Source organism: Stenella coeruleoalba, assembly GCF_951394435.1.
Source record: "Stenella coeruleoalba genome assembly, chromosome: 1".
NCBI classification, from domain to species: domain Eukaryota; kingdom Metazoa; phylum Chordata; class Mammalia; order Artiodactyla; family Delphinidae; genus Stenella; species Stenella coeruleoalba.
Genome location: NC_137169.1, coordinates 38,486,591 through 38,514,199, shown reverse-complemented (window position 1 = coordinate 38,514,199; position 27,609 = coordinate 38,486,591). Strand labels below are relative to the sequence as shown.

Sequence of the window (27,609 nt, the reverse complement as noted above, 5' to 3'; positions counted from 1 at the left end):
CTCAGAGCTCGTCTTTGTCTCCAACAAGCGTTACAGGAGCTTCCTGAGCTGCAAGTGGATCCCATTCTTGGACTTCAGCACAACTCTTGGAATGGGAACAGGGACCCTGGAGGGATCGGGTGCCAGCTCAAAGCGAAGCAAGGTCAGGGCCACGGCCACCTTCATCTCATTCATGGCAAACTGCTTCCCGATGCAGTTCCTGGGTCAGGGAGGGAAAAGGAAGTGAGCAGAGGCTTCTAACCCCTGCCGGGCACAGGGCATTCAGGGCTCTCCTCCACGTGACCCAGCCCCGATCCCTTCCTTACGGGTCACACTGAACGTGCCGCCCAAGCCTCGGTCCCCCCTCTCCCCCTGACCCTTACAAAGGCCACCTCTCTCCAGGACTAGCTCCTAACTCCTACTTCTGCTCTCAGCAGTAGTAAGTCCTGTTGGGGAGCGTCGGCGCTCTAAGCCACAGGGTCAAGTCACGTGAATCAGTAAATGTGAATTAGTACTTTGTTCACTCGTCCACAGGTAGTTTCTGGTTTCCATCCAGGCCAGGGCACTGTAGGGGGGTGTGGGCAACTCTCGGGCCCTCACCACCCATGGCAGACAAGCAGGGGCCCCAGTCCCCAGACAGGACAGGACGGAGTTGTGTAAGGAAGTCAGGATGGCAACCAGGCTTCTTGGAGGGGCCACGGGTTAGCGCCCCTCGACCTGCTGGACCACTTGCCTCCCAGTTAATGCTCCGGCCTCCTGTCTCCCTGCAGCCCCGCAGTCAACCCGCCCCTGGAGCCTTCCCATTCTACTCCAGCAAGGCCCCTCCTCCCATCCCGTGGGCTCCTCACTGGCCTTTCCAGTCTCCTTGCCTCCCGTCCCTCTACTGCAGCCATGGCGGCTCGGGGCCTCCTGCGCCCTCCATCACAGGGAGGACACGTCGCAGGGCCTCAGCTGGCGTCACAGCGCTCTCTGGGCTGCTCCTCACTCACCTCGCACCTGTCCAGACCCTCTTCCTCATTCCGCTGCTGTTGAGGTCCCCTCCCCCCGCCTCTGCCGGCCACATGCTCAAGACTCAGTCTAGTGACCGCCTGGCCTCCCGCCTCTGCCGCCTGCGCCTCTTTCTCCCACATCCCCAAGCAGCTTTAGTGTTAACTCAAGGACACATCACCGTCCAGTGACCAGGACAGTGCCAGAAACATGGAACATTCCACAATCTGCTCAGTGAATGAATGAACGAGTGAAAGAGTGGATGAATGCATGATGTCTGTCCTGTAAGGCAAACGTACTGACCACTACACTATGGAAACGTCGCATGTCTGTCTTGAATAGCGGTAGTGGTTTCTTGACTGTGAACTGTTGGAGCAAGGAAAGTTCCTTTCATCTCTGTGTTCCCATCTTGTAATATATGGTTTGGCACACAGAGACAGGTTAATAAATAGCTTTCTATTTGAACAAAGTTAATTGAATTGAAAAAGAAAGGACTGGAGTAAAATTAAACATTAATTCTGACCTAGGAATCGAGTTGCCAGGTACCCCCGGTCCTCTGGTGGCAGCCGCATGACCTGCAGCCAATGTCTACAAGGAAGAACAGGACCTTGGCACTGACCAAATCCTAGAGCAAATTCCGGGAACGTGTTGCGTCAAGCCTGTTCTGTGAAGGTTGATTCACCAACTGAAAATTTCACAGAATTACAGGCTCAGAAAAAACTTGGATTACTAAGTAGTTCCAAAGTTATGGAAGTTACTATTTCGGAGGGGATCTGTAGCCGTTGAAGATTTTCACAGGCGTCATTTTCGAGTGTATCATCCAGGTTAACAGCTATTTCATGTGTGCTTTATATTTTACACGGCAAGAACCTCTGAAATGCATGCGTCCAACACAAAATAGTGAGTTTTCTCTCAAAAGCACTTGATTGCCTTCAATTCCATCCTTTTTTGCCAAAATTAGACTCTGTAGATTCTGGGACTATGGTATGTAATCCCTGCTACATGTATAGATTTTTGGCAACTAGAAAAGCTGTCATGTGTATATTAATATGCTGTTATAAGTTTGTTGGGCTCGACTACAGAAATAGAGAAGACACACAAGGCTTTCTTCAAATGGCAACTGTAACTGATCACATACATAGCTTGAAGCCTCAGGACAAGGAAGGCAGCTGGAAATCGAAACCCATGCAAACACGACGGCTGATACAGTGAGAGGTGGATTGGTGAATTAAGTAAAAAAGACAGTGGGCTGGACTAGAAATGTGCCAAGAGAGAAAACCACCTTCTAAGATGACTGATACTTGGGAGAAGCAAACATCTGAAGTTTACCTTTCATGAAAAATTCTAAAGCTGAAAAGTCATACTCCTAAAGTGAGGAAAACCCTGGAATACTTTGAAAAGGCCACGGCCATGGCAATGTGGCTGGTCGTTGTGGAAGTCAGGAGGTCAAGGTCTCCGTGGCGTGCCCTGAAGACCTTCTTGTACATGGGGACACACACCTCCTTCTCAAAACGTCAACACACAGGGACATAACTGCATACACCACATATGAATGTAGACAGTTGCACACATCAGGTAGCACCCAGTGACACCCAGATGCCCCAGGTACAGAAGGCCTCACCTGGATCCTCCTGAGAAGGGCAGGAAAGCATGGCTGTGTCGATCAGAACCTGGTGCAAACCGGGATGGGTCAAACACCTGCAGAGAGAGCACCGGGGCCAGGGCAGGCGGGGTCAAACTCCTTACACCAATCCACCAGGGGACAAGAATCCCTGAGCGGAGCAGGAGAGGTGCTGGTCTGGAGAGAGCATCCCATCCCCTCCTCCCATGGCCATCATACCTCTGGGTTCGGCCACACCTTCGGGTTGTGGTGAAGCCCATAAAAGAAGAGGGAGAGCGGGACTCCTGTGGGGCAGGGAGGAGAGAGAGAAGACTGATGGTACCCATGGCAACAGGGGCAATGTGCACAGAAGGCCAGGGAGCCACCATGAGAGCCACCCTCCATCCCTCTGAATGAAATGGTGCTCTTGCAAGACAGGTGGGCTGGAGGTGACCAAGCACATGAGCACAGATTAGGAGCAGGTAACCATGGCCAGGACTGAGAAGGAAAAGAATTGGAGGCTTAGTATCAGGATCGCCTCACATGAAAACTCGCAGTTATCAGGTGTCATCATGAGCCCTCGGGGAAAGTGCATTAACTCATCTAATCCTCACAGCAGCCCTCAAGGAAGGCACTCCTATCCCCATGTGCAGATGAGGCACCTGAGCCTCCAAGAGGTTGAGGGATGTGTCTGTGATCCCACAGAGAGGAGGTGGCTGGGCTGGGATTCAGACCCACTGGGCGGTGAGCCAATGGGTGGCCTCCAACCATGGCAGGGCTCTCAGACCTGATCATCAGCTGCTCTCGGCCATCCACCTGAGGGCTCCTCAGAGACTGGACCATCTGACCCATGACAATGGACTCCCTGAACTCCCTCGTTTACTTAGACCCCATATGGAAAGAACCACATCCCCTTGCTTACTTCTGTTTTCTCTTAAGCCTTCACGTCTCAAGGAATTAGAATTATAGGGCTCCATTACAAGCCCACATTCAAGGGCTAGCATTTGCGTATTGAGCTCTCATTGGTTCAAGTTCTGTGTCAGGCGTTTTACAAAACCTCCAAACTGCAGAGGAAATATTAATTATCTTGAGGCGGAAACATCAGACAGAGCATCCCGGGGCTGGAAAGCACATGTGGATTTCTGATCTCCCACGTGGTCTTGCAGAGTGCTTAGTTCAGTGGGTGTGGGTGAAGTTCATACCTGCAGGTAAGGAGCGTCCATCAGGGAAGGTGATGGGCTTGCTCAGATATCTGCCAATGAATGGCACTGGTGGATAGAGTCGCAGTGCCTCCTTGATGCACATGGTGGTGTAGGGCATCTTGTCCAGGTGGTCCCTGAAAGGAAGCCCATCTAAGGGCAGGCAACCAGGGGTCCTCCACTCGCGGAGGGGCTAGGTCCTCCCACCTGCTGGGCGCTCACCAGGTGATGGATGCGCCATCCCCCAGGAGGCTCTGGATCTCTTCCCGGCACCTCTGCTGATGCTCAGGGTGGGAGGCCAGAGCATAGAGGGTCCAGGAGATGCCACTGGCTGTGGTGTCGTGACCCTCAAACATGAACGTGTCCACTTCGGCACGGAGCTCCCTGTCAGACAAGCTGCTCCCATTCTCCATCTGCGGAGGCAGGGAGAGTGCAGGGTCTGCCCTTCCTCTGTGCTTCTGGGCAAAGCCTCAGGCCTCTCCTGCCCACACTCACTCTGGCGAAGAGGAGGATGTCCAGGAAATCCAGGTGCCTCTTGCTCCTCACCTTCTCCAGCTCTCCCTCCTTCTGCAGGTGAGCCTTCCTCAGCTGGATCACTCCATCTGTCCCAGAACAGTGGTTCCCAGGCAGAGATGAGGGATCCTGGGGGCTCAGATGCAGCACCCACCGTAGCCCTATCTGCCCCTCAGGCCCAATCTGGGTACCAGGTGGATGAGGACGAGGGTGGGAATGGGCGCACATGTCAGGGCAGAGAGCTCCAGCATCGTCTGATCCAGGTCGGGAATCCCCTCAATAGCACAGCCCACGGAGGCTCTGCCTGAATGATGCTGGGAGGGGGTCTCATTCCACCGTCAGCAACGTGGTGACACATGTGTCTCCCTGCACCTCACCTGACACCTTGACGTCTCGGGTCCCAACCCCTGCACCAGGAAGTACCCAGTGTGGGCGTGTGCCAGCCCCTGAAGAGGAAGCAGGAGTCTGGGCTCTGCCCTCGGGGTCAAGGCCAGGGGAGGAGCCGCCCAGAAGGAGGAGCAGAACCTGTGTGTTGATGGGCCAACTGGCAGGCGCGGTGGCTCCAGCGGCCTTCAGGAGTCAGCCTGTAGATGATGTCGTTCTGGTGGAAAGCATTTCTTAATCGGAAAAAAGTCAGATTGCCAAGGTCTCTGATGGCCTGGATGTAGGACTGGATGTTCCTGAAGGGAGAGGATGCAGAGGAGACTGGAGTGGAGGGAGCCTCTGACCTGGAGACGGAGTGGGGCTCCGGGTGGGGATTCCTCAGTCAGTCGGGACAGGCAGCACTGAGGCTTTGTCATTTCTGCCTCACAGCCCTGGAGGCACTTAGTCCTTTACAAGTGGCCTGAGCAGCCAGGCTTCTCCCTGTGCAGGAATCAGGGACCTGTGACTGAGTCAAGGTTGGTCTGGGTGCAATTTGACTGTGGTCCATGGCTCTGTGCAGAATGTTGCTTTCTGTGCTGATAAGTGTCCACGCTGCCCTAACTGCCTCTCAGGTAGGTCCTCCCCAGTTGGTGAGAACAAGGACCCTGCCGTTGAAAGGTTGTCACTTACCTGTCTGTCTGGATGCTGCCCTGGTGGCTGAAGGCGCACTTCATGATGGTGTCCAGGGTCATCAAGGAGACGTGTCCAAGGACCTCCAGATGCGAGTCCAGGCTGACGAGCTCCTCCCACTTGTCCTGTGGTGGGAGGGGGACATTGACCCTGCTCTGCTCCCCCAGAAGGCCTGTGCTGACAAGGCCAGGCTCTCTCTCTGTCTCTCTAAATCTTCTGATGAGTTTTTCTCACTGTCAAAGCAGATGTGTTTTAGCAGTTTGAAGCTGTAACACATGTGTGTAATGTGATGTCTATTTTCTTGGAATCATTTATTATGTAATTAATTATACTCTCTCATAATATTCTGAATCAATTCTGAATTCTAGGAACAATTTATGATGATAATCACCTTGTGGCAGACCAGAAAACATTGTTTCTCAAGGGACAAAGGGGTAATCTTTTGTGTCCTGAGATCGGAACTGGACAGGCGATGGCCAACTCTTATAAGCAAATATTTCAAGGCTAGGAAAAGGTTAAGGGACTCTATTTGGGCTCCTATGAAGGGGCGATTCCTTTCACTTATCCATTGTTAACTGAGACCAGTAGGTGCTCAGTCTGGATCAGAGGTGATGTTTGTCAAGCCCTGGCTCTGTGAGTGTAGACGTGGCCTCATTTCCTCCCATGAGTGGCTCAATTCCATGCAGAGGCCTTGGGCCCCAGGCCAGAGACTAGTTGAGTGACATCCTGGGATGTCCACTCTGCCACTGAAGCTGCCATTGTCCAGGGCATCCAGGGGCAGCTTGCACTGCTGTCCAGGGGAATGACCTTTGCTCTAATCCTCTGTGTTGAAGATGTGGAGATGAGAGGAGAGTGGACCCTGAATACACCATGGCCCTGATTTCCCTTGCCTCAGAGCAAATTGTGGATCCAAGCTGCTGCCTGGGCACCCCTCTGTCCCATCCAGTTTTGGTGAGCTCTGTCTCAGAGTACGTTCTGATTGCACCATTCTGGGGGCTGGGTCTGATGGACACCTGAGGGACACAAGGGTCTGAGAGTGGACTTTGTCAGCAGTGCTGGATGTGAGTGGGTCCAGGTGACGAGGGATAGACTCACCAGCATCACTCGGACAGAGTCGGCCATGAGACCCACGTAGGGCTTCAGGATGTCGTAGTGGAAGGCTGGGGTCAGCATCCGCCGGTGCTGGAACCACGTCTGCCCCTCCAACAAAAGCAAACCTTTCCCTGGGCCACAGATGGGTGTGTGTGTGGGTCGGGGAGCCTGGATCAGAGGGACGACTAGGGACAACTCGGGAGGAACCAAGGGTGTCAGGAGAAGGCACATCATGGGCAAAGGTAGGAAAGGCCAGTAGAGTTCAGGAATGTGAATTTCCAGAATGGCTGGTCCATAGGATGTGATTATGACAACTGTGAGACAGAGGTTGAAGAAGAGTAGGGGGGCAGGTGATAGAAGAATTAATAGTCAGGCTGAGAATATCGCAGAGGACTGAGAAGTGATGAAGAAGAGGCTGAGTTTCAGGAGGGCTCTCAGCACCATTACAAAGGGTGAGAGTTTCACTGGAAGGAGAGAAATGAGGCTTGACTGAGAGATGAGGTGGTGACAGGGTGCCTGGTACCCGTTGTTCTCCATTAACCAAAGAAGCAGCTCTTGGTAAACCTAACTGGTGGGTGGACTGCAGTTGTATTTAAATGTACTTACCAATCCAGGGGATCAGCATTCTGTAGGCATCGTGAGACTTTGGGTCTGAAAGGGAAGGAAGGGAAGTGGAGGGCACCGAACAAGGCAGGCAGCCCCCAGAGCAGCTGTGGCAGCTCCCATTCCTCATGCTGGTCAGCTGGCAGTCTGTCTCTAGCCACCTCCCTCTTGCCTCCCATCCCTGACTCTCTCTGTCCTGATGGTCACTGTGGGCCCAGGATGGCAGACTCGGTGTCCCAGCAGCAGAACACCCACAGGACTAAGACGGGGAATCGGCAAGAAAGATAGGCTCTGCTCAGCGCCACAGAGTAAGAAAGGAGCCTGTGGTTTCCTCCAGTTTGTGGTGGTTTGGCCATTTCATGACCCAGGACAGGCAACAGTGAGAGGTGCCAAACCTACATCAGTGTGGACAGGGAATTGTCTTCCAGACCCGGGATCATCTCAGTTGGGTTAAACAGAAAGAAAGTAAGACAGGAAAGAGAAGCCAGCCCCACCCGGGTGTTGAAGCATTCAGTGTAAGTGAGTAATGCTGGCCTTAGTCTGGCTTGTGGGCTGCAAGGATGGCTGGTAGGGTGCCAGGTACTGATGGCTGTAGTGCCAGTTTCTTCTGAAATTTCACAGATCCAGGGCCATGTACCCGAGAGGGAAGACTTTCTCCTGCTGGGATGTGGGTTTCCCTCTCACCTGATCTCCCCAGGACCGCCTTCATATAGTCAGGGTCATAGATCAACACCAGGGCTTTCGTCCCCCACAGCCAGCGAGCACAGGCACTTGGGTACTTCTCTACCCTCTTCAGTAGGGGTCGCAGCTCGATCTCGTCTTGGAACTGTCCCCAAGGGAAAGATAAATCAATAAAACCCTTCTCTGAGTTCCAGTGCTGGAGTGGGGGTGCAGGGCAGGATGGGTACAGGGAGATCGTTCTGGATCGATCAGCAGAACTAGGAGTTTGGAACTATTTCTTCTGACCTGGGCTCTGCCCCAGACCTGCTGGCTGTCCACCTTTGTCCTAAGACCACATTCTGTCCCCTTGTCGGGTAGAGCCCTGGGCCACCAGTACGAACTGCCTACAGAAACTTACATCAGGGATTCACTCCCTGGTGTAGAGAACTTTGGGAGGTGATTCGTACAACATTTGCATGAGCAATTTATGATAATTCGTATCACTTAATAAGCAGTTTTGTCATAGAATTTTAGTTAGAGAATAAAATAGATTATATTAAAAAAATAAATTTATATATTAATTTCCTTTTGCTTACTGATTGCTATATATCATCAATATTTTCCCAGCATACATGTAAATGTTTGCTAATATGAAAGTGTCGGATGTATATGGCTAGGTGAAAAAAACTAAGTACTAAATTGTATGTGTATATATTATTATTTTTTTATTATTTTTGTGGTACGCGGGCCTCTCACTGTTGTGGCCTCTCCCGTTGCGGAGCACAGGCTCCGGACGCTCAGGCTCAGTGGCCCTGGCTCACGGGCCCAGCCGCTCCGCGGCATGTGGGATCTTCCCGGACCGGGGCACGAACCCGTGTCCCCTGCATCGGCAGGCGGACTCTCAACCACTGTGCCACCAGGGAAGCCCGTGTATATATTGTTTTACATATTGAGCGTATACACAGCGATAGGATAGATTCTGGATGTATACATGAAAATGGTATTGAACTAAGGTTCTTATATGTGTATTTTAAATCTTATTTTCACTTACCAATAACCAGAAACTTTTATGCACTTCCCACCGCCCAGAGGAATCTCTTGAAACTCCTCACGTTGGACCACAAAGGCCCTTGCTTTCTGGCTTTACCCTCTCTATTCTTGCCTCCTGCTGGGCTGGTGAGTCCACAGGACCCATTGCTCTGCCCGCAAAGATGCTGCTGCCTGTGCGCCTTGCACTGGCCCCACCTGCTCACACTTCTAGGCCTCTGCCCAGGTTCTTTCCTCTACCTGGTGTGCTCCTCCTCTTAGCCACAGAGCAACTGCCTCTCCTTAACCTTGCAGATTCAGCTTCGTTTTATCACCTCTGGATTTCTCGTCAACATTTGGTCCTAGGCATGTTCCATGCAGTCACCTCGTCTTTAATTCAATGGCTTCTGTGTAACTCAAAGCAACCATCCGCCACTTTGGTATCTAATCTCTGCCTGCATCCTTCTACCATCAGGACTCACCAGCTCTGAGGCAACTTGCCTACTGTGGGATGGGTTCCTTCACTGAGCACGTATTTACTGAGCATCTACTATGTGCCAGGCACTGGTTTAAGGCACTGAATTAGGATGCGGCTGTAGATGCCTGTCTGTTTGGAGCCTCCAGGAGGAGACAGCGAGATTGAGGACATGATAACCGTAGGGGCTCATGAATGTGTGATGGAGGGAAGACCAGGCCTCTGGGGAAGCTCTGGGGAAGGGGCCCTAAATCAGACCGGGGACGTTTGAAAGCTCTTCGTCATGCACTTGCTCATTCATCGAGTCCTCATTTACCAAGATGCTCTCGGGTTACAAAGTAGAACCAGAGGCAGGCTCTCCCAGAAGGAGCTCACAGCTATGACACTGCAGACAAAACTAGCTGAATCCGGTTAGCACTGCCTTATGAGAAGGACAGGCAAGGGAAGAAGGGTTGTCCCCTCCGCTCCTGGGAGACCCGGAAAGACATCTTGGAGGAGGTGGCTTGGAGTTGGGCCTTTGTAGACAGACATATGAGGGACAAGATCATTCCAGGTAGAGGGCACATGGGAGCAGAGTCCCAGAGGCCAGAATGCCCAGGCAGGCGGGAGGACGCTGAGTAAGCTGGGGTGCAGGAGATTAGGAAGGAGAGGGGAGAGAGGTACTGGGCCAGCCCACGTGGGGCTCGGGCTGTTTCCGGTTCCCGTCTTTGGCTCCACTCTACTCTAATCATGCTGCAGAGAAAGGGAGGCCTCAGCTCTCTGCAACCCCTGATTTTCTCCCAGCATTTGTTCAGTCCACAAACCCTTGATGAGCCCCTCTCCAGGTGGCCCCTGACGTGGCTCTGAGCCCCCCGCCACCCAGGCTAGTGCTGCCAGTGCTGGGTGGGTAGGCGCTGCCCCTGCCCAGCCTGTAAGCCGCTCCTTCCCTCCTTCCTGTCCCTCCACACACTGGATGGGCAGCCCTCTGCGCAGGCTCCGTGCAGGGTGCTGGGGGTGAGGGGGATTTCACGCTCGGTTCCGAGAGCACATAGTCCACTGAGGGAGGACACCAGGCGGGCGACCTCACCCTGTGGATGGTGCAACTCAAATGTCAGTTCTCCTTACCTGGCATCATCCTGGGAACCTCGCTCATGTGTGCCAGCAACTTGTCAGGGTTTAAGCACCGAAATCAGGAGACTGGAAAATTCCTCAGTCTTAAACCGAGCCAGTTTGTCCCTACAGTTGACATAAACCCCCACCCAGCAGGTGGGCCTCTTTTCCTGTGACCTGACATCTTCCTAGATTCCTGTCTGTCATCTCCACGGACAGTGAGCCCACAGGGCAGCGTCCATCAGACTGATGTCTGTACTCCCAGGCAAGCTCAGGGCCAGGCAGAGAGGATGCGATTGAGGGATGGGGTAGGGAAGCATCTAGAAGCCTGTTCTATGAGAACAGCTGAAGCTGCTCAGCCTGGAGACGGGGGAGACTCAGGAAGGAAGAGCCACTCTCCTCAAAGTGCAGGGCTGCCAGGACAGCCTGCAGATCTCCCTAAGGAAGGAGTGTCTGACAGACCCGAGGACACCAGCACGGGGTCCTGGGAGGGAGTGAGCTCCCCGGACTGGGATGAGGAGCCAAGACCTGAGAGGTAAGCTGGGTCCTTTTGTGAGGCCACGTGCTCGCCCCACAACAAGGCTTCATCCCATGGACTTGCTCACCAGGACCATGGTCTCAGAGCCCCAGCCCTCCCTGCCCTCCCACTTCCCCATCCCACTCCATCCTACCTCCTGCATGTGCCCATAGAGCCAGTGGGAAGGAGGAGACGGGAACTGCTGGAGGGCTTTGAGCAGCCACTGTCTGCGCAGGTAGAGCTGTGCTGCCTTGAGCAGAAGCAGAACCAGGCCGAGCAGGGAGGCCACCTGCAGGAGCCCAGAGACACCGCCCAGGGTTCTGGGGGTGCTCAGTGCAGAGACACTCATGGTGCAGCGGCTTCTGGATTGCTGACTGTCCCTGAAGGTGGCTGACCTCCCCTGAACACCCAGCCTGGTCAGGGAGGCTTGCCCCGCCCACCTAGGGGAGGGTGAAGGTGAGGGCAGAGCTCAGACCTGGGCCTCCAGGGTTGATTAACTGTGGAGGATGCACTTCTGGAAACAGTGTGAGAAAACTTCCTCAGCTGACAGTGACAATGGCCAAGCGCAACCCCACTTTCCTTCTCCATATTACCTACCAAATATTCAATGAGCACCTACAACATGTCAGGCAGTCTGCTAGATGCTGGGACACAGCTGCAAGCAAAGCAGACATGAATCTTGCTGACTTCAAGACAGTCACAGTCTAGTTTACCAATGTTCAGTAGATTTGGTTGGTTTTATTATCATCCCATTTCAGAGGGGAAAACTGATTTCAGAGAAGAAAAGTGATGTGGCCAGAGGAAAACAGCCTCTGCTTGTCCCAGGTGAAACTGAAATCCTTCTCTGTTGGACTTCAAAGCTGCCTGCCTCAGCTGCCTCTGAAATGTTCCCCGGGGCTTGTACCCATCCACTATGCAGTGTGTCCTGGGTGACTGTGCCAGTGGACAGAGCACTGGCCTTGGATTCAGGAGGTCCAGCCCCAGGGCAGTTTCACTACATATGAAGCTAGAGACTTGTCCTCTCTGAGCCTCAGCTTCTCCTTTGAAAGGTGGGATAATAATTCATTTCCTATTTACATCCAATGAATGTTCATTCAGTCATTCATTCACTCAGCAAATATTTCTTGAGCTCACAGGCTATAGGTAAAGGTATAAAAGTATATTAGTTAAGAAAAATTGTAGGCTTGTGCTGGAAGAATGAATAGTGTCCAGACCAATCAGGAAAGGAGAAAACTAAAAAAAAGAATGGGGCTTTGAAGGGTGAATAAGAGTTCACCAGGTAGAGAGTGCTTCTAGAGGGATGGGCACTGAAAAAAGTCATGCAGGTCATATGTGAAAGAGCAAGGGATGGGGAAACCTTCATTTTCTGTCTCTTACATCCCTGTTTCATGATTCTCTTTCCCAAGATCTAACCCAGTGCCCGAAATTCAGAAAGTAAAACACCAAAGATTTCCATGAAGAATTACTTGGAAGCAAGCTCTCTTAGGAGCCTTGAGTTTCCTCCTGACCTGCTCCCCCACCAAGTTTAACTTCTGTCCCAAGAGCCTCTTCCTTTGCCTGTCCTCATGACAGGTGCTTCACATATAACCTATAGGGCCACATTCTGGGCTGCTCTCCTAACTGAAGGTCAGAGGTGACTAACAACCTACACATACCCCCTTGCAGCACAACCTTTCACTCCCTCTCAGGTTCCTCTCAGGTCTCTGCCTCTGCTTCCCCCGAGATTGTGAGCAGATAGACTTTCCTTTGTTGGTTTAGCAACTAGGTCCAGCACCAGGAACAGTAAATTGAGGGAGTGCCCATCGGCCCATGCTGTCAGAGTGACCAGCCCGAGCCCTTCTGCACCCCCTGACGCCAGGGGACCTGCCAAGCTTCCTGCCCAGGACAGTCCCAGCTAACTCTCCTGCCCCACACCCGGTCAGGCACAGAGTGTACTCCTGACCCCAACTTTTTTTTTAAACATCTTTATTGGAGTATAATTGCTTTACAATGTTGTGTTAGTTTCTGCTGTACTACAAAGTGAATCAGCTCTATGTATACATATAGCCCTGTATCCCCTCCCTCTTGCATCTTACTCCCACCCTCCCTATCCCACCTGTCTAGGTGGTCAAAAAGCACCGAGCTGATCTCCCTGTGCTATGCGGCTGCTTCCCACTAGCCATCTATTTGACATTTGGTAGTGCATATATGTCCACCTGGCCCTTCCTTGGAGCTGAGTGAACTAGCCCTGTGACCTAGGAACGGGGAGGGGACTGGACAGAAGGTTCCAGCAGCAGGCAGAGGCTGGGGGAGACGTCCCCTTCAGGAGGCACATGGCGGCATCACAGCACAGCACAGGACTGCAGCGGGGTCTCGTCTGGCATCCGGGGCCCTGGGTTAGGAAGGGCAGGGGTGGGACGGGAGGAGGACCTGTGTGCAGAAGCAGCAAGAGAGCAGGGCTGGTGCAGAGAGGCTGGTGGAGGAGTGCGAGGGGCCTGGCGCTGGTCAGGGTCAGGAGGACCAGTCCCCCTGAGGTCTCCAGGAGCACCAGGGTTGAAGAAGCCCGTCCTTGCTCAGGGGCTGGGCAGACACGCCGGGGACTGCAAGGGGCTGTCCTGTGGGGGAGGTGCACCGGCTGGTTCTCTGCTTCGGGTCTGACATCCTCTCCAAGCAGCCAAGCCTCGTGCCCAGCTGGTCCTCCCAGACCCTCCTGCACAGCTGCCCACTCGGGCCTCTGAGAAGCCTGCAGGCCTTGCGTGTGAGGAAGGGCTGCCGGGGGCTGGTGACATGGCCAGTGCTTCTCGAATCTGGGCTGGGCTCTTCTCAAATCTCATTTGGGGTGAAGGATTGGTTCCTGAGGCCCTCTGAGCCAAGTCTGTAAGGCTTCTTTGCTCAGGGCAGGATGGGCTCTGGCTGGGCCCCTCTAAGGATGTAGCGAGGAAGCTACCACACAACAGCAGGGAGGCTCCTTCCCTGACGGGTGCCCAGGGTGAGCTTCTTCCCTCTGAGCCTTTGGAGACGAGCCCTTTCTCCTGACTCAGCTGCCGTGGGAGCCTCAGGTGACAGGCGGGTTGTAGGGCGTGAGGGACCCCAGAGTGTGAGGCTGCAGGGGCGCTGGGACACGCTTGTCCTGCTGGGGTTCTGGGCCCACAGACCAGGGGTCATGTCCTCTCCTCGTCTCCTCTGCCTTCCCTCCCCTTCTCTCTCTCTTTCATTCGATCCAGTTCCTTGCAAGGGAAGACACGCACGCTCCATATGACATTGTGAATTTATCCAGGGAGTGGGAAAGAGGGGAAGCCAGGTGAGTGACAAATGGGCAGACCCGTAACACACGGGAGTGATCGGGGGCCCAAGGCGATGGTAGTCACGCAGGACTCAGCAGCTACAGTAACGGCTGCCCAGGGTGTCCGTGTGCTAATACCCAGAGCCAGAGAACAAGCCTGTTTTTTTTTTTTGTTTTTGTTTTTGTTTGTTTGTTTGTTTTGTTTTTTTTGCAGTACGCGGGCTTCTCACCGCTGTGGCCTCTCCCGTTGCGGAGCACAGGCTCCGGAGGCGCAGGCTCAGCGGCCATGGCTCACGGACCCAGCCGCTCCGCGGCATGTGGGATCTTCCCAGACCAGGGCACGAATCATGTCCCCTGCATCAGCAGGCGGACTCTCAACAACTGCGCCACCAGGGAAGCCCAAGCCTGTTTTATCTGAGTGGGCCTGTGTAATCACAGAGGGCCTTATGAAAGAGAAGGCGATGTGAAGACAGAAGCAGGGGGACATTTGAAGAGCTGATGGATTTCAATATGGAGGAGGGCCCAGGAGCCAAGGAATGCAAGGATTGCAGCTCTAGATGTGGGAAAAGGCAAAGGGAGGGATCCTCTCCTACATCCCTGCACCGGCGGGGCCCTGCCAACACCTTGGCTGTGTCCAGGGAAACCCACTTCCGGCTTCTGACTCCAGAGCTGTCAGAGAATAACTCTGTGTGGTTTGAAGTCCTTAGGCTGTGACCAATTATTTTATCAGCAAAAGGAAGTGAATTCAGGGACAGACAGGCAGGCAGAAGGGGAGAAAGACAGGCAGAGAGTAGACAGACTGGAGGAGGGCAGGCGATCAGGGTTTAGGTGGACAGTCAGAGACACAGGTGGGTCAGAGACAGATGGAGAGATAAGCAGATAGGGAGCCTGGAGAAAGGTGAGAGGAGGAGGGCAGAACGTCTGACGGGCAGGAGGCAGGACATGAGGTAGGCCGGCAGGTGGGCAGATAGAAGCAGGAAGTGGGCACAGAGGCAAGGACGGGAGAGAGTGACAGTGAGACAGGTTGGCAGGCAGGGGCCCTCAGAGCTCGTCCTTGTCTCCAACAAGCATTACAGGAGCTTCCTGAGCTGCAAGTGGATCCCATTCTTGGACTTCAGCACAACTCTTGGAATGGGAACAGGGACCCTGGAGGGATCGGGTGCCAGCTCAAAGCGAAGCAAGGTCAGGGCCACGGCCACCTTCATCTCATTCATGGCAAACTGCTTCCCGATGCAGTTCCTGGGTCAGGGAGGGAAAAGGAAGTGAGCAGAGGCTTCTAACCCCTGCCGGGCACAGGGCATTCAGGGCTCTCCTCCACGTGACCCAGCCCCGATCCCTTCCTTACGGGTCACACTGAACGTGCCGCCCAAGCCTCGGTCCCCCCTCTCCCCCTGACCCTTACAAAGGCCACCTCTCTCCAGGACTAGCTCCTAACTCCTACTTCTGCTCTCAGCAGTAGCAAGTCCTGTTGGGGAGCGTCGGCGCTCTAAGCCACAGGGTCAAGTCACGTGAATCAGTAAATGTGAATTAGTACTTTGTTCACTCGTCCACAGGCCGTTTCTGGTTTCCGTCCAGGCCAGGGCACTCTAGGGGGGTGTGGGCAACTCTCAGGCCCTCACCACCCATGGCAGACAAGCAGGGGCCCCAGTCCCCAGACAGGACAGGACGGAGTTGTGTAAGGAAGTCAGGATGGCAACCAGGCTTCTTGGAGGGGCCACGGGTTAGTGCCCCTCGACCTGCTGGACCACTTGCCTCCCAGTTAATGCTCCGGCCTCCTGTCTCTCCGCAGCCCCGCAGTCAACCCGCCCCTGGAGCCTTCCCATTCTACTCCAGCAAGGCCCCTCCTCCCATCCCGTGGGCTCCTCACTGGCCTTTCCAGTCTCCTTGCCTCCCCTCCCTCTACTGCAGCCACGGCGGCTCGGGGCCTGCTGCGCCCTCCATCACAGGGAGGACACGTCGCGGGGCCTCAGCTGGCGTCACAGCGCTCTCTGGGCTGCTCCTCACTCACCTCGCACCTGTCCAGCCCCTCTTCCTCGCTCCGCTGCTGTTGAGGTCCCCTCCCCCCGCCTCTGCCGGCCACATGCTCAAGACTCAGTCTAGTGACCGTCTGGCCTCCCGCCTCTGCCGCCTGCACCTCTTTCTCCCACATCCCCAAGCAGCTTTACTGTTAACTCAAGGACACATCACCGTCCCGTGACCAGACAGTGCCAGAAACATGGAACATTCCACAATCTGCTCAGTGAATGAATGAATGAGTGAAAGAGTGGATGAATGCATGATGTCTGTCTTGTAAGGCCAACGTACTGACCACTACACTATGGAAACGTCGCATGTCTGTCTTGAATAGCGGTAGTGGTTTCTTGACTGTGAACTCTTGGAAGCAGGGAAAGTGCCTTATGTTTCTGGGTTCCCATCTCCTAATACATGACTTGGCACACAGAGGCAGGCTTAATAAATAGCTTTCTATTTGAACAAAGTTAATTGAATTGAAAAAAAAATTGGAATAAAATTAAATGTTTATTCTGACCTAGGAATTGAGTTGCCAGGTACCTGCTGTCCTCTAGTGGCAGCGACATGATGTGCAGCCTGTGTCTACAGCGGAGAAGGACCCTGGCAGAAACCAAATCCCAGAGCCAATTCTGCAAGCATGTTTGCTTCAAGCCTGTTCTGTGAAGGTTGATTCACCAACTGAAAATTTCACAGAATTTTAGATTCAGAAAAACTTGTTTTACTAAGTCGTTACTAAGTAATGGAAGTTACTATTTCGGCAGGGGACCTATACTGTTGAAGGTTTTCACAGGAGTCATTTTGGAGTGACTCATCCAGCTTAACAGCTATTTCAAGTGTCTTTTATATTTTACATGCCACAAACTTCTCAAATGCAGGTGTCAATTACAAAATAGTGAGTTTTCTTTCAAAAGCACTTGATTGCCTTTAATTTTATGCCTTTTTGCCAATGTTAGACTCTGTAGATTCTTGGACTATGGTGTATAATTCCCGCTATATATAAAGAATTACGGCAACTAGAAAAGGTGTCTTGTTTATATTAATAAGCAGTCATGACTTTGTTGGCTTCAACTGCAGAGATAGAGACTACACACTGCTGTGTAACTTTCTTCAAACAACAGAAACTGTAGGTGATCACATACATGGATTGAAACCTCAGGACAAGGAAGACAGCTGGAAATCCAAACCCATGCAAACACGACTGCTGATACAGTGAGAGGTGGATCGGTGAATTAAGTAAAAAATGCGGTGCCTGGACTAGAAATGTGCCAAGAGAGAAAACCACCTTCTAAGATGACTGATAATTGGGAAAAGCAAACATCTGAAGTTTACCTTTCATGAAAAATTCTAAAGCTGAAAGTCACACACCTAAAGTGAGGAAAACCCTGGAATACTTTGGAACGGCCACGGCCATGGCAATGTGGCTGGTCGTTATGGAAGTCAGGAGGTCAAAATCTCCGTGGCCTGTCCTGAAGGCCTTCTTGTACATGGGGACACACGCTGCCTTCTCAACACACAAACATACAGGGACATAATTGCATACACCACATATGAATGTACACAGTCACACACATCAGGTAGCACCCAGTGACACCCAGATGCCCCAGGTACAGAAGGCCTCACCTGGGTCCTCCTGAGAAGGGCAGGAAAGCCCTGTGTCGAACAGAACCTGGTGCAAACCGGATGGGTCAAACACCTGCAGAGAGAGCACCAGGGCCAGGAAAGGTGGGGTCAAGCTCCTTGCACCAATCCACCAGGGGACAAGAATCCCCGAGCGGAGCAGGGGTGGTGCTGGTCTGGAGGGAGCATCCCATCCCCTCCTCCCATGGCCATCATACCTCTGGTTTCGGCCACACCTTCGGGTTGTGGTGAAGCCCATAAAAGAAGAGGGAGAGCGGGACTCCTGTGGGGCAGGTAGGAGAGAGAGAAGACTGATGGTACCCATGGCAACAGGGGCAATGTGCACAGAAGGCCTGGGAGCCACCATGAGAGCCACCCTCCATCCCTCTGAATGAAGTGGTGCTCTTGCAGGACAGGTGGGCTGGAGGTGACCAAGCACATGAGCACAGATTAGGAGCAGGTAACCATGGCCAGGACTGAGAAGGAAAAGAATTGGAGGCTTAGTATCAGGATCGCCTCACATGAAAACTCACAGTTATCAGGTGTCATCATGAGCCCTCGGGGAAAGTGCATTAACTCATCTAATCCTCACAGCAGCCCTCAAGGAAGGCACTCCTATCCCCATGTGCAAATGAGGCACCTGAGCCTCCAAGAGGTTGAGGGATGTGTCTGTGATCCCACAGAGAGGAGGTGGCTGGGCTGGGATTCAGACCCACTGGGCGGTGAGCCAATGGGTGGCCTCCAACCATGGCAGGGCTCTCAGACCTGATCATCAGCTGCTCTCGGCCATCCACCTGAGGGCTCCTCAGGGACTGGACCATCTGACCCATGACAGTGCATTCCCTGAGCTCCCTCGTTTACATAGACCCCACATGGAAAGAACCACATGTCCACCTGTTTCTGTCTGCTTTTCTCTTAAGCCTTCATGTCTCAAGGAATTAGAATTTTAGCCCTCCATTGTAACCACATTCAGGAACTGACATTTGCTTATTGAGCTTTTGTTGGTTCAATTTCTGTGTCAAGCATTTTTCAAAAGTCGTCCAAACCACAGAGTAAATACTAATTATCTTGAGGCGGAGATAATAGTCATGTCATCCTGGAACTTGGCAAGCCCATGTGGATTTCTGATCTTCTGTGTGGTTTTGTAGAGTGTTTAGTTTAGTGAGTGTGGGTGAAGTTCATACCTGCAGGTAAGGAGGGTCCAACAGGGAAGGTGATGGGCTTGATCATTTCTCTGCCAATGAATGGCACTGGTGGATACAGTCGCAGTGCCTCCTTGATGCACATGGTGGTGTAGGGTATATTGTCCAGGTGGTCCCTGAAAGGAAGCCCATCTAAGGGCAGGTGGGGCCGGACAACCAGGGGTCCTCCACTCGCGGAGGGGCAAGGTCCTCCCACCTGCTGGGCACTCACCAGGTGATGGATGCGCCATCCCCCAGGAGGCTCTGGATCTCTTCCCGGCACCCCTGCTGATGCTCAGGGTGGGAGGCCAGAGCATAGAGGGTCCAGGAGATGCCACTGGCTGTGGTGTCGTGACCCTCAAACATGAACGCGTCCACTTCGGCACGGAGCTCCCTGTCAGACAAGCTGCTCCCATTCTCCATCTGCGGAGGCAGGGGGAGTGCAGGGTCTGCCCTTCCTCTGTGCTTCTGGGCAAAGCCTCAGGCCTCTCCTGCCCACACTCACTCTGGCGAAGAGGAGGATGTCCAGGAAATCCAGGTGCCTCTTGCTCCTCACCTTCTCCAGCTCTCCCTCCTTCTGCAGGTGAGCCTTCCTCAGCTGGATCACTCCATCTGTCCCAGAACAGTGGTTCCCAGGCAGAGCTGAGGGCTCCTGGGGGCCCAGATGCAGCACCCACCGTAGCTCTATCTGCCCCTCAGGCCCAATCTGGGTACCAGGTGGATGAGGACGAGGGTGGGAATGGGCGCACATGTCAGGGCAGAGAGCTCCAGCATCGTCTGATCCAGGTCGGGAATCCCCTCAATAGCACAGCCCACGGAGGCTCTGCCTGAATGATGCTGGGAGGGGGTCTCATTCCACCGTCAGCAACGTGGTGACACATGTGTCTCCCTGCACCTCACCTGACACCCTGACGTCTCGGGTCCCAACCCCTGCACCAGGGAAGTACCCAGTGTGGGTGTGTGCCAGCCCCTGAAGAGGAAGCAGGAGTCTGGGCCCTGCCTGAGGGGTCAAGGCCAGGGGAGGAGCCGCCCAGAAGGACGAGCAGAACCTGTGTGTTGATGGGCCAACTGGCAGGCGCGGTGGCTCCAGCGGCCTTCAGGGCTCAGCCTGTAGATGATGTCGTTCTGGTGGAAGAGATTCCTCACTTGGGAAAAAATCAGATTGTTGAGATTCCCTGATGCCCTGGATGTTGGACTGGATGTTCCTGAAGGGAGAGGATGCAGAGGAGACTGGAGTGGAGGGAGCCTCTGACCTGGAGATGGAGTGGGGCTCCGGGTGGGGATTCCTCAGTCAGCGGGGACAGGCAGCACTGAGGCTTTGTCATTTCTGCCTCACAGCCCTGGAGGCACTTAGTCCTTTACAAGTGGTCTGAGTAGCCAGGCTTCTCCATTTGCCAGGATCAGGGATTTGACCATGGTCCATGTCTCTCTGCAGAATATTGCTTTCAGAGCTCATAAGCGTCCACGCTGCCCTAACTGCCTCTCAGGTAAGTCCTCCCCAGCTGGTGAGAACAAGGACCCTGCCGTTGAAAGGTTGTCACTGACCTGTCTGTCTGGATGCTGCCCTGGTGGCTGAAGGCGCACTTCATGATGGTGTCCAGGGTCATCAAGGAGACGTGTCCAAGGACCTCCAGATGCGAGTCCAGGCTGACGAGCTCCTCCCACTTGTCCTGTGGTGGGAGGGGGACATTGACCCTGCTCTGCTCTCCCAGAAGGCCTGTGCTGACAAGGCCAGGCTCTCTCTCTGTCTCTCTAAATATTTGGATGAGACTTCCTCTGTTTCTAAGCAGATTTGTTTTAGCAATTTAAGGCTGTATCACACATGTGTAATGTGATGCCTATTTTCTCAGAATCTTTTATTATATAGTTAATCACGTTCTCTCATAATATTCTGAATTAGTTTTGAATTTTAAGAATAGAGTATGATGATGACCACCTTGTGGCAGACCAGAAACCATACTTTTTTATGGGACAGAGGGGGAAACTTAGGGGTTCTGAGATCTGAACTGGACAGACAATGTTCAACACTAGTAAGCAAATATTTCAAGCAAAGTAAAAGTGTAAGGGGCTCTATTGGGGCTCCTAGGAGGGGGCATGATATGCTTCAATTCCTTTCATTCATCCAGTGTTAGCTGAGACCAGGTGGTGCCCAGTCTAGGTCAGAGGTGATGCTTGTCAAGACCCAGCTCTGTGCATGTAGACCTGGCCTCATTTCCTCCCGTGAGTGGCTCAATTCCATGCAGAAGCCCTGGGCCCCAGGCCAGAGCCTACCTGAGTGACATCCTGGGATGTCTACTATGCCACTGAAGCTGCCATTGTCCAGGGCATCCGGGGGCGGCTTGCACCGCTGTCCAGGTGAATGACTCTTGCTCTAATCTTCTGTGTTGAAGATGTGGAGATGAGAGGAGAGTGGACCCTGAATACACCATGGCCCTGATTTCCCTTATCTCAGAGCAAATTGTGGATCCAAGCTGCTGCCAGGGTACCCCTCTGTCCCATCCAGTTTTGGTGAGCTCTGTCTCAGAGTACGTTCTGAATGCACCATTCTGGGGGCTGGGTCTGATGGACACCTGAGGGACACAAGGGTCTGAGAGTGGACTTTGTCAGCTGTGTTGGATGAGAGTGGGTCCAGGTGACGAGGGATAGACTCACCAGCATCACTCGGACAGAGTCGGCCATCAGACCCACGTAGGGCTTCAAGATGTCATAGTGGAAGGCTGGGGTCAGCATCCGCCGGTGCTGGAACCACGTCTGCCCCTCCAACACGAGCAAACCATTCCCAGGGCAACAGATGGGTGTGTGTGTGGGTCGGGGAGCCTGGATCAGAGGGACGACTAGGGACAACTTGGGAGGAACCAAGGGTGTCAGGAGAAGGCACATCATGGGCAAAGGTAGGAAAGGCCAGTAGAGTTCAGGAATGTGAATTTCCAGAATGGCTGGTCCATAGGATGTCATTATGACAGCTGTGAGACAGAGGTTGAAGAAGAGTAGGGGGGCAGGTGATAGAAGAATTAATAGTCAGGCTGAGAATATCACAGAGAACTGAGAAGCGATGAAGAAGAGGCTGAGTTTCAGGAGGGCTCTCAGCACCATTACAAAGGGTGAGAGTTTCACTGGAAGGAGAGAAATGAGGCTTGACTGAGAGATGAGGTGGTGACAGGGTGCCTGGTACCCGTTGTTCTCCATTAAGCAAAGAGGTAGCTCTTGGTAAACCTAACTGGTGGGTGGACTGCAGTTGTATTTAAATGTACTTACCAATCCAGGGGATCAGCATTCTGTAGGCATCGTGAGACTTTGGGTCTGAAAGGGAAGGAAGGGAAGTGGAGGGCACCGAACAAGGCAGGCAGCCCCCAGAGCAGCTGTGGCAGCTCCCATTCCTCATGCTGGTCAGCTGGCAGTCTGTCTCTAGCCACCTCCCTCTTGCCTCCCATCCCTGACTCTCTCTGTCCTGATGGTCACTGTGGGCCCAGGAAGGCAGACTCAGTGTCCCAGCAGCAGAACACCCACAGGACTAAGACGGGGAATCGGCAAGAAAGATAGGCTCTGCTCAGCGCCACAGAGTAAGAAAGGAGCCTGTGTTTTCCTCCAGTTTGTGGTGGTTTGGCCATTTCATGACCCAGGACAGGCAACAGTGAGAGGTGCCAAACCTACATCAGTGTGGACAGGGAGCTGTCTTCCAGACCCGGGATCATCTCAGTTGGGTTAAAACAGAAAGAAAGTAAGACAGGAAAGAGAAGCCAGCCCCACCCGGGTGTTGAAGCACTCACTGTGCGTGAGTGATGCTGGCCTTAGGCTGGCTTGTGGGCTGCAAGGACGGCTGGTAGGGTGCCAGGTACTGATGGCCGTAGTGCCAGTTTCTTCTGGAATTTCACAGATCCAGGGCCATGTACCCGAGAGGGAAGACTTTCTCCTGCTGGGATGTGGGTTTCCCTCTCACCTGATCTCCCCAGGACCACCTTCATGTAGTCAGGGTCATAGATCAACACCAGGGCTTTCGTCCCCCACAGCCAGCGAGCACAGGCACTTGGGTACTTCTCTACCCTCTTCAGTAGGGGTCGCAGCTCGGTCTCGTCTTGGAACTGTCCCCAAGGGAAAGATAAATCAATAAAACCCTTCTCTGAGTTCCAGTGCTGGAGTGGGGGTGAAGGGCAGGATGTGTACAGGGAGATCATTCTGGATCGATCAGCAGAACTAGGAGTTTGGAACTATTTCTTCTGACCTGGGCTCTGCCCCAGACCTGCTGGCTGTCCACCTTTGTCCTAAGACCACATTCTGTCCCCTTGCTGGGTACAGCCCTGGGCCACCAGTACAAACTGCCTACCGAAACTTACACCAGAGAACACTCCCAGCCGTAGAAAACTTTGGGAAGTGATTCATACAACATTTGCATGAGCAATTTATGATAATTTGTATCACTTGGTAAGTAGTTTTGTCATATAATTTTGTTTATTTAGAGAATAAAATATATTATAAAAATTAAATTTATATATTAATTTCATTTTGCCATACTGGTTGTTATATATTTTCAGTAGTACCCCAGCATACATATAAATGTTTGTTAATTTGAAAGAGTGTCGGATGTATATGGATAAGTGAGAAAAATTATATACTAAATTGTGTTTGTACCATATTATTTTACATATTGCGTGTGTACACAGATTCTGGATGTATATATGGAAATGGTATTGAACTAAGGTTTTGATATGCGGATTATTTTATCCCATTTTCATTTACCAGTGTCCAGAAACTTGTGTACACTTTCCACCACCTAAAGGAATCTCTTGAAATTCCTCAGTGTGGACCACAAAGGCCCTTGCTTTCTGGCTTTACCCTCTCTATTCTTGCCTCCTGCCGGGCTGGCGAGTCCACAGGACCCATTGCTCTGCCCGCAAAGATGCTGCTGCCTGTGCGCCTTGCACTGGCCCCACCTGCTCACACTTCTAGGCCTCTGCCCAGGTTCTTTCCTCTACCTGGTTGCCCCTCCTCTTAGCCACAGAGCAACTGCCTCTCCTTAACCTTGCAGATTCAGCTTCGTTTTATCACCTCTGGATTTCTCATCAACATTTGGTCCTAGGCATGTTCCATGCAGTCACCTCGTCTTTAATTCAATGGCTTCTGTGTAACTCAAAGCAAGCATCCGCCACTTGGGTATCTAATCTCTGCCTGCATCCTTCTACCATCAGGACTCACCAGCTCTGAGGCAACTTGCCTACTGTGGGATGGGTTCCTTCACTGAGCACGTATTTACTGAGCATCTACTATGTGCCAGGCACTGGTTTAAGGCACTGAATGAGGATGCGGCTGTAGATGCTTGTCTGTTTGGAGCCTCCAGGAGGAGACAGCGAGATTGAGGACATGACAACCGTAGGGGCTCATGAATGTGTGATGGAGGGAAGACCAAGCCTCTGGGGAAGCTCTGGGGAAGGGGCCCTAACTCGGACCTGGACATTAGAAAGCTCTTTTTCATGCATGTATTTATTCGTTGAGTCATCATTTACCCAGATGCTCTCAGGTTACAAAGTGAACCAGAGGCAGGGTCTCCCAGAAGGAGCTCACAGCTATGACACTGCAGACAAAACTAGCTGAATCCGGTTAGCACTGCCTTAAGAGAAGGACAGGCAAGGGAAAAAGGGTTGTCTCCTCCACTCCTGGGAGACCCAGAAAGACATCTTGGAGGAGGTGGCTTGGAGTTGGGCCTTTGTAGACAGACATATGAGGGACAAGATCATTCCAGGTAGAGGGCACATGGGAGCAGAGTCCCAGAGGCCAGAATGCCCAGGCAGGCGGGGAGGACGCTGAGTAAGCTGGGGTGCAGGAGATTAGGAAGGAGAGGGGAGAGAGGTACTGGGCCAGCCCACATGGGGCTTGGGCTGTTTCCGGTTCCCGTCTTTGGCTCCACTCTACTTTAATCACGCTGCAGAGAAAGCATTTGTTCAGTCCACAAACCCTTGATGAGCCCCTCTCCAGGTGGCCCCTGACGTGGCTCTGAGCCCCCCGCCGACCGGGCTAGTGCTGCCAGTGCTGGGTGGGTAGGCGCTGCCCCTGCCCAGCCTGCAAGCCGCTCCTTCCCTCCTTCCTGTCCCTCCACACGCTGGATGGGCAGCCCTCTGCGCAGGCTCCGTGCAGGGTGCTGGGGGTGAGGGGGATTTCACGCTCGGTTCCGAGAGCACATAGTCCACTGAGGGAGGACACCAGGCGGGCGACCTCACCCTGTGGATGGTGCAACTCAAATGTCAGTTCTCCTTACCTGGCATCATCCTGGGAACCTCGCTCATGTGTGCCAGCAACTTGTCAGGGTTTAAGCACCAAAATCAGGAGACTGGAAAATTCCTCAGTCTTAAACCGAGCCAGTTTGTCCCTACAGCTGACGTAACCCCCCACCCAGCAATTGGGTCTCTTTTCCTGTGACCTGACATCTTCTTAGATTCCTGTCTGTCATCTCCACCGACAGTGAGCCCACAGGGCAGCGTCCATCAGACTGACGTCTGTGCTCCCAGGCAAGCTCAGGGCCAGGCAGAGAGGATGCGATTGAGGGATGGGGCACGGAAGCATCTAGAAGCCTGTTCTATGAGAACAGCTGAAGCTGCTCAGCCTGGAGACGGGGGAAACTCAGGAAGGAAGAGCCACTGTCCTCAAAGTGCAGGGCTGCCAGGACAGCCTGCAGATCTCCCTAAGGAAGGAGTGTCTGACACACCCAAGGACACCAGCACGGGGTCCTGGGAGGGAGGGAGCTCCCCAGACTGGGATGAGGAGCCAAGACCTGAGAGGTAAGCTGGGTCCTTTTGTGAGGCCACGTGCTCATCCCACAACAAGGCTTCATCCCATGGACTTGCTCACCAGGACCATGGTCTGAGAGCCCCGGCCCTCCCTGCCCTCCCACTTCCCCATCCCACTCCATCCTACCTCCTGCATGTGCCCATAGAGCCAGTGGGAAGGAGGAGACGGGAACTGCTGGAGGGCTTTGAGCAGCCACTGTCTGTGCAGGTAGAGCTGTGCTGCCTTGAGCAGAAGCAGAACCAGGCCGAGCAGGGAGGCCACCTGCAGGAGCCCAGAGACACCGCCCAGGGCTCTGGGGGCGCTCAGCACAGAGACACTCATGGTGCAGCGGCTTCTGGATTGCTGACTGTCCCTGAAGGTGGCTGACCTCCCCTGAGCACGCTGCCTGGTCAGGGAGGCTTGCCCTGCCCACCTACGGGAGGGTGAAGGTGAGGGCAGAGCTCAGACCTGGGCCTCCAGGGTTGGGTTTTTATGTTTTGTTTTGTTTTTAAAATTTAAACCAATCTCTTTTTTGTTACAAAATGTAAGTAATATAAAGAGAAGATAATATTTATAAATAGAAGTGGGAGTTTGTGTTGTACCAGGATCCTGCAAACTATCACATGCTTACATTTTTAAACACTTTAACCAAATTGAAATAAAACAGGGAAATAAATGTTTTTTCAAACTTCCTTGAATAATGTATCTCTGTGATATCTTGTTTATCACTGTGATATTGTACAGACCAGAATTTAATTCTGTCGTATCATCTAGCCGTGGACTACCGTGCATGACCACACGAATCATTTTCATTTGTCCAATGCAACTGAAAACTCCATCCCACCCTTTTTTTCAACTAACCAGCAGGTTAATGCACACAGAGTGTATGGATGCTTAAATATTTTCTTAAGTTTGCAGTGATATGTCTGTGTGAATACCCCTGTCTTCCTTCTTAAGAAATGAGAGAATACAAATTTGAAATGTAGTGAAAGATGGCTACTACTGAAATATGATATTTTTTGAAAAAGATTTGGGATAATGTACTTAATATTTAAAGAAATCTTTATTCAGATGTCTTGCTTTAGTCACCTTTTGAGGCTGATAGACACTTAAAGCAAGATTCCTTTCAGAGTCATTGTTTTCACTCTACTGTTTATTAGTCACTGAATTAATTTGTATTTTTCTGTTGGATTAGATAAAATAGGTAGCTGAGAATCTTGTAATCTTTATATTGTTAGCTATATTATAGGTGCAGCTTCTTTTGCTGTATATGAAGTCTTTCCTGAATACAGTGTTTTTTCAGAAATTAAAAAAATGCTGAAGAAAAGAGGACAAATTAAATTTTCATGAAAGGCAATCTTAATCAGCAGTGACAATGTAAGAGAAACATGATTGCCACTTGGTCATCATGGAGAGGCACTTAGATTTGGTGTCAGTGCGTCTGTTAACAATGACTAAAGTCTTTCTTGGAGCAAGTGCATACTCCAACATAACTGTACCTGCCTAGAAAGAGAGGGCTCAGCAGTAGGCACCACTCAGCGAAAACAAAAAACAAAACCAAAACAATTAAGAAAATGGTAATAGTAACATACATATCGATAATTACCTTAAATGTGAATGGATTAAATCATCCAACCAAAAGATATAGGCTCGTTGAATGGATACGAAAACAAGACCCACATATATGCTTTCTACTAGAGACCCACTTCAGACCTAGGGAAACATACAGACTAAAATTGCAGGTAAGGAAAAAGATATTCCATGAAAATGGAAATCAAAAGAAAGCTGGAGTAGCAATCCTCATATCAGATAAAGTAGATTTTAAAGTAAGGAAATAAGGAATGTTACAAGAAACAAGGAAGGACACTACATAATGATCAAGGGATCAATCCAAGAAGAAGATATAACAATTATAAATATATATGCACCCAACATAGGAGCACCTCAATACATAAGGCAACTGCTAACAGCTATAAAAGAGGAAATTGAC

At 52.2% G+C, this 27,609-nt stretch overlaps 2 protein-coding genes across 4 annotated transcripts; both read right to left on the bottom strand.

Moving 5' to 3' along the window:
- Positions 1-25,961, bottom strand: LOC307197583 (taurochenodeoxycholic 6 alpha-hydroxylase-like; the record flags this gene model as incomplete). Of its 3 annotated transcripts, none has more annotated exons than XM_079943634.1 (12): positions 1-199; positions 2,588-2,664; positions 2,807-2,871; positions 3,769-3,902; positions 3,988-4,178; positions 4,261-4,367; positions 4,804-4,958; positions 5,332-5,456; positions 6,427-6,554; positions 7,030-7,074; positions 7,711-7,852; positions 25,767-25,961. In XM_079943634.1, the coding sequence occupies 12 exons, from the start codon at positions 25,959-25,961 to the stop codon at positions 31-33; spliced, it is 1,533 nt and encodes a 510-aa protein (XP_079799760.1). The 3 variants fall into 3 exon arrangements, with proteins under 3 accessions (XP_079799760.1, XP_079799761.1, XP_079799762.1); XM_079943635.1 differs by having other exon boundaries at positions 4,804-4,862; XM_079943636.1 differs by lacking the exons at positions 1-199; positions 25,767-25,961 and adding an exon at positions 10,948-11,142 and having other exon boundaries at positions 2,584-2,664.
- LOC307193498 (taurochenodeoxycholic 6 alpha-hydroxylase-like) lies at positions 15,126-23,035 on the bottom strand (the record flags this gene model as incomplete). The annotated part of the gene is given in 13 exon segments (XM_079935535.1): positions 15,126-15,294; positions 17,686-17,746; positions 17,749-17,758; positions 17,901-17,965; positions 18,867-19,000; positions 19,096-19,286; positions 19,369-19,475; positions 19,913-20,033; positions 20,035-20,068; positions 20,409-20,533; positions 21,516-21,639; positions 22,115-22,163; positions 22,801-23,035. Coding segments are annotated over 13 exon segments (1,425 nt in total).
- Positions 25,962-27,609: the final 1,648 nt, after the last annotated feature.